Consider the following 6,000-nt stretch of genomic DNA (forward strand, 5'->3'; position numbering starts at 1 on the left):
CCACTGCAGACTGGGCTTCCGTGGAGCGACCAGAGAAGCCGCCGGCGAGTTCCGGGCGGGGCAGGGGTGCGACCTGACACCTGGCGAAAAGCTCGCCCCACCGCCGTGTGGGGAAGGGCTGGAGGATGCAGGACAAAGGGCAGGGCGCGTCTTACTCTGAAGAAACAAGAGTGAGCTCCACCGAGATGCGGGGGTGAAAAGAAGGCCAGAGACACTGCAGGGACTCCCCAGGAACTGTCATGCCTGATGGCTCAGAGGTGACTTGGGGACAACAGTCCCAGCGACGGGACACAAGCCAGCTGGACTGCAGGGCACGGCCTGGGACAGGGCCATGGATGGAGCCAAACACCGACCCAGGACGCAGCCTGGATTAGGGGCCGAACCTGTTGGTTGTAAGGTGGCCTCAGGCAAGTCCCTTCCCATCTCTAAACTCCACTGAGGGGACTCACTGTAATTCTGGAAGTGAAGCTTCTGGGGACACTTGGCACACTGTCCACCTCAAAAGCAACCCCAGTTGCCTGCTCCCCGCTTTCCGATCCCGCACCCTGGCCAGGCTCATGGGGGACAGGCTCAACTGGAACCCAGATTCCCTGCCTCCCACACTCCTGTGGGTCCTCGTCACCTCACCTGCGTGCAACTCACAGCCCCGACCATGACACCGGCGAGTCACTGAAGGTTCACCCAGGACAGGGACAGTGGACAGCGGCTGTCTGACAGACACGGCCGTGGGTGGGCTCTAGCCACCAGCGACCCCGACCCTGGGGGCTGCCCACAGTTGTGATTCTGCGTCCGCCTCCAGCCAGGCCATTTTGCTGGGGCTCACCGAAGCAGCCCAAGGTCACGGGCGCTGGGTTTGCAATTGCCCTGACAGCCCAGAGGGTGACAAAAGTCCGCCTGGAATGTCTGTGCTGTCACATTTCTACTGCCTGTGGGCGACGCTCGAGACCATGTGTCCGCCCGAGGAAGATGAGCTGGGGCGCCGCCCCCCCCCGCCCCCGGTTGTGCTGGGGTGCGGGGCAGGTCAGCTCCTGTGAGTGGAGTCTGAGGGCTGGGGGCTGACCGCCTCCCCTCCCCTGGTCACAAACTGTGGGTGACACTGAGTGACACAATCATCCAATCACTCTGCAGCAGCTTTCTCTGCTGGCCACCTCAGAAAACCAGATTTATTCAGAAAAAGGACCTCAGGGGGGACTGCCACCAGACTGCCTTCAGGCAAATGCCAGCCTGAGTCCCCTCCCCGAGGCAGGGCGCCAGGAGTGCATCCTGCCGCCTGGGCTCGGTCAGGAGCCCGGAGGCGCAGGGGTGTGGTGGGTGACAGGTCCTACACCAGGCCAGCCTCCCAGCTGGGCTCTCGATGGCTTGGAGGAAAGGAGGACACGGGGTCCCTCCGACAGGCTGACCTGTGAGGGCTGTTTGGGAAGGACACAGGGGACTTAGGGTTAGAGTGTCCTGTATTTATGGGGCTCCCCAGAACGAGGCATGGGGGTCGCCCTGAGTTGGGGGTCCCTAGAAGCAGAGGCAGGGATTTGGGAGGGTTGGAGCCAGCAGAGCGGGGAGGAGAGCAGTGGGACTGGGGGCGGAGGTGGTCTCAGCTGGACCTACCCCTCACCGACCCCACCGTCCCATGGGGGCTCTGGAGCCTGAATGCCCCCCCGCTGAGTGGCTCCCACCCGGGGGGGGGGGCCCTGTTTGAGCCCTCAGTTCCACAGGTGGCAGGTACAGGGGGCCCCATGGCTGGGGTGTCATGGTCCTCACCCCAAAGGGACTCCTGGGGGCCATGGAGCATCTCCAGTGAAGGGAGTAGCTGTGAACCCCAACAGCCAGAACCCACAGGCCAGGAAATGAAGCCCTGTCAGTCGGATCTCTGGCAGCCACCAGCCATCCCCTGCAGGGGTCCTGAGTTCAGAGGACACAGCGCGGTGGGACCACCTCAGAGAGGAGGCTGTGGGAACAGTTGTGTGGGAGGGCTCGGTGCTGTGGGTGAGGGAGCAGAAGGGACCAGGGCTTGTGTGGCCACAGAGGGGACAAGAAGCTCCCCGGGGCAGTGCCACCATGGGTGTGGGGAAAGGCGCTCTCCATGTGGGGGGCGCTGTGGGGACGGCTCTCACGGTGCCTCCTGGGCCTTTGTCCCAACAACGTCGTGCCCCAAAGCCACCTCAGACAGACAGTGAGAAGCGAGTTCCTACTTCCAAGCCTCTGCAGGGATTGAAAGTGGCAACTCCATTTCCTCCCCACGTCCTAGATGAACCGCAGCTGCAGAGACATAATGTATCACCCGGGGAGCCGGGCTCCAGCAGAACCGGGACCTGCCTCCCTGCCCGGGGACCCCCTCCACCTGCAACTCTGCACTTCGCGTCCAGGGCACGTTCTGGGACACTAGGCCCACGTGGCCCCTGCCACTGTCTTCACCGCTCCCCAGCTTTCGTTTGAGCCCCACCCTCCCCAAGTGCTCCTGGGCGGTTGACTCCTCCAGTCCCAGTGTGGGCCTGACTGGTCACAGGTTAGGACCAGCTCCCCCACCCCCCTAGCCACCGCCACAGGAACTGGGGTGGGCTGCTAGTCAGCAGCTTCCTGGCAAAGAGGCCTTGACACCTGCTCCTCACTCTCAGGAGAGATGGGGGTGGGCTCATGGGGGCAGCCTGGGAACACAGCAGCCAGCCTCCTGCAAGCATGACCCCAAGGACAAGGCCACCCCAGAGGACGGCCAGTGAAGCCAGCTGCAGGGGCCCTGAGGACAGAGACACCAGAGTCTTTGGTGAGGCTGGTGGGGAATTTGCACCCATGGGGCAGCCCGTTTGGGTTAGGACTTCTGTCCCTTTAAGAGTAACTCAAAATGACCCTGGCTAGTGTTGCTCAGTGGATAGAGTGCTGGCCTGCAAACCAAAGGGTCACTGGTTTGATTCCCAGTCAGGGCACATGCCTGGGTTGCAGCCAGTTCAGGTCCCTGGTGGAGAGCCCGTGAGAGGCAACGGCACACTTTCTCTCCCTGTCTTTCTCCCTCCTTTTCCCTCTGTTTAAAGTAAATAAATAAAATCTTTAAAAAATTAAAAGAATAACCCAAAAGGCCACTTCCTCCAGGATGTCACCTCGGATTGCCGTTCCTTGTCCCGCGCGGGAGGTGCTGACTCTCATTTCCAAACCTGCAGAGCAAAGAGCCTGCTCTCTTCACATCACACGTCTTTCTGCTGTTTGTCTCTGGTGAGACCTCCCCCCTCTCTGACCGGACCCAGGTCCTTGGGACCTTTGGCCCCCAGGGCCACCCCTCTCCCAAGGACGAGGACCAGGTGTGGGGGGCACACGGGCACCCTCAATCACTGAGTAAATAAAGTGCTGAACTTAAGACCACTCTGTTACCTTTTACAAGAACTCTCAAGAACTGGACGGTGAAGACCGGCCACCTGACTAGTGATTCTAATTTCCGCCACTGGGAGATAGCATCCAACTGGTAGTAAAATGCACTCTGGCGCGCCGGCCCCTCCAAGTGGCACTGGTGACCCCCGGCTCTCTGGCTGGTGCCACCGTGAGGGCTGGTAAGGGGGCAGCTCTCCATGTCCCTGTTCACTGGCCCCCCGGCAGTGTGTACCTGCTTTGACCCCGAGGGCTGAGGAGGTGCACTCTCCCCGCTCAGAAACGAGGGGCGGGAGGCCCAGGGGTGGGGGCCTCACTTGCCCGGGGAGGCCAGTCCGTGCGGAGCTGTGTGCCACTCCAGAGCGCATGTCTGACCCCAGCCTGAACAGGTGGCCACCCACTGGGGCTCCTTGGCCGGGGCGCAGGACTCGGGCACCCTGTTACCCAGAGCCTCAGGGCACCAACCCAGAGCTGTTCCTTTCCCTCCAGTCTTTCAAAAACCAGCAGTGATGAGGCAGACTCTGTCCCCAAATCTCCGACGGACAGACGCAGCCACGATTGCGGGTCCCCCCAGCCGCCTGGCCAAACGTGCTCGCTCTGATGGTCAGACACCTACACAAACGCCTGTCTGTGGAGGGGGCATTGCACTCAAGCCACTGCACTTAGTGAAGAGCTATATTTAGCCAAGTTCACTTCAAGCGCCTTGCAGCTCTTTTTTTCTAGACTCGTGAATGCGCCAGGGACCGAGGGGCCTTGCTCTGTGCCTGCGTCTGCGTGGAGCGCTGGGGTGCAAAAGTGAGACACTGCCCGCCTGGCTGTCACTTTCTGCAGGGGGACAGACTGGTGAACAAGGACCAAACCCACCCTGGGCTTTGAGGGGTGAAGAGGAGTTTGCCTGGGAAGCCCTCTCCCTTCTCATGCAGGGAGAAACAAAAGCCCGCTTTCGCTCGGTAGTCAGCAAATACCGAGGGGCAGCCATGTGCCCATTACAGCAAAATTTAAACCAAAACACCTAAGAACTGGTCATGGAGTGGACTCAGCAGCTGACTGATGCCACCCGACACACAGCCTCATCCCGGGAAGTGTTTCCACGTGAGGACAATGCTCTGGGGACAGACGGCCCCTCGCGCCCCAGCACTTGGAAGAGGGTCGCGGGGTCATGCGTCTCTGCGTGCGCATTCTTCACTGGGAGCATGTCTGCATGCACACGGACACACAGCGCGCAGCTGAGAAGGTACAGAAGCCGGTCCTCTGCAAACAGAAGCCCCGAGGCCCGCCCCAGCCTGGTCTGCTGGGCACCCTCGCGGGTGTCCAGGGATGGTCCAGCCTCCGGGTCCAGCCCTGGGGGGAGAAGAGGTGCACCAGGCACCTCCGCCCCAAGGAAGGGCATCGCCCACCCCTTTGGCACAAACTCTGCACAGGAAACTTTGAGGGAGCCTCAGGGGGCCTGGGCCCGGCGTCAGGCTCCGTCCTGACTCCAGAGCCACAGTGACCGCAAGTCCCTGCCCCCCGTGTGACAAACCGCGACAAATGGTCCCCGGCAGTGGCCCGGCCATTTCCTCAGGGCCATATGGCCTCCGGGGACGTTCACAGGCCTCCAAGGTCTGGCCCTCAGCACCCCCATGACGCGGCACGACAAAGCGGGGCGCGTGTCCCCCACCGCCAGCCGGGGCCACCTTGCCGAGGGGCGGCGCCCCAGCTCCCCGCGCCGAGGGGGCAGCAGCTGAAGGGAGCCCGGGGCGGGGGAGGGGTCAGTGTCGCTGCCCCCTCCCTCGGGGACGCTGGACCAGCGCCCGGCCCGCCCAGACCCCTGCTGGGCCGGCGCCACAGCCCCAGCAGACGGACGGACCGACGGACAGCAGCCTGACAGCTGCGCGCGCCCCCGCCCCCGCAGAACCAGCCGCCGGCGCTCACCTCGCGGGCGATCTGGTTCAGCGCATCGTCCTCCGCCGTCAGCCGCTCCCGGTTGGGGAGCCGCTTGCGCCCCGCGCCCTGGGTGCCCATGTCCATCGGCCACGCCGCCGCTGCTGCCGCGGGGCCCGTCGCTCCCGCCGCTGGCGGCCCCTCCGCCCGGTCCGCCCCGCCCCTCCCCTCCCTCCGCCGCGGCGTCATGGCGTCAGCGGGCGCGGGCCGGGGACGGGGGGACGCGGGGACGCGAGGACGCGGGGGACGCGGGGGACGGCGCCGGGGTCCGTGAGCTTGGAGACCGAGGGAGGTTTGGGAGGCTGGGGGGTCGAGGGCGCGTGGGCGCTGGATGCCTGGGGCGCCGGGGCCGGTGGACCCCCGCTGGAGCCGCCACCCCGGGGCCGTGGATGTGGGTGGAGAGGGGACCTCCGCGGGGCGTGGATGACTCTCGGGGACCGGGTGGCCAAGAACGGTTTGCGCGGCTGGAGCAGGGGTGGGGGGCGCGGGCGCGCGGCTCAGAGCGGCGCCCGCCGCATCGGAGTCCGAGTCCGGATGGAGTGGCTCAGACCGGGTGAGAGCCGGTCAGGCCGGGCACAGGCGGACGAGTCTGCAGCTTCCAGGCCCTGTGACCTTGGCCAGCCCCGGGGCCTCAGGGGGAATCAGCGCGTTGACGGATGCGGCTCTTGCTTGCGGCTCCTGTCCTGGGCGACTGGTCACTTCACTCCCGTGTCCCCAGCTTCTGGGGAA

The 6,000-nt window shown here is 64.3% G+C and overlaps 1 protein-coding gene across 10 annotated transcripts in view; it reads right to left on the reverse strand.

Annotated features, from left to right (window-relative positions):
• LRRFIP1 (LRR binding FLII interacting protein 1) overlaps positions 1-5,403 on the reverse strand; it is a 106,232-nt gene extending 100,829 nt beyond the window's left edge. For 6 of the 10 annotated variants that reach the window (XM_037069265.1, XM_037069256.1, XM_037069254.1 and 3 more), the window contains exon 1: positions 5,263-5,403. In XM_037069265.1, coding sequence (XP_036925160.1) covers positions 5,263-5,358 — 96 coding nt within the window. In that variant the 5' untranslated portion in view covers positions 5,359-5,403. The remainder of the gene's footprint in view (positions 1-5,262) is intronic. The other 4 variants (XM_037069259.1, XM_037069260.1, XM_037069261.1 and 1 more) reach the window with 3 other exon arrangements.
• Between the last annotated feature and the right edge of the window lie 597 nt (positions 5,404-6,000).

The sequence above is a fragment of the Sturnira hondurensis genome, unplaced genomic scaffold (assembly GCF_014824575.4).
Source record: "Sturnira hondurensis isolate 20B ecotype Veracruz unplaced genomic scaffold, ASM1482457v3 Scaffold0018493, whole genome shotgun sequence".
NCBI classification, from domain to species: Eukaryota; Metazoa; Chordata; class Mammalia; order Chiroptera; family Phyllostomidae; genus Sturnira; species Sturnira hondurensis.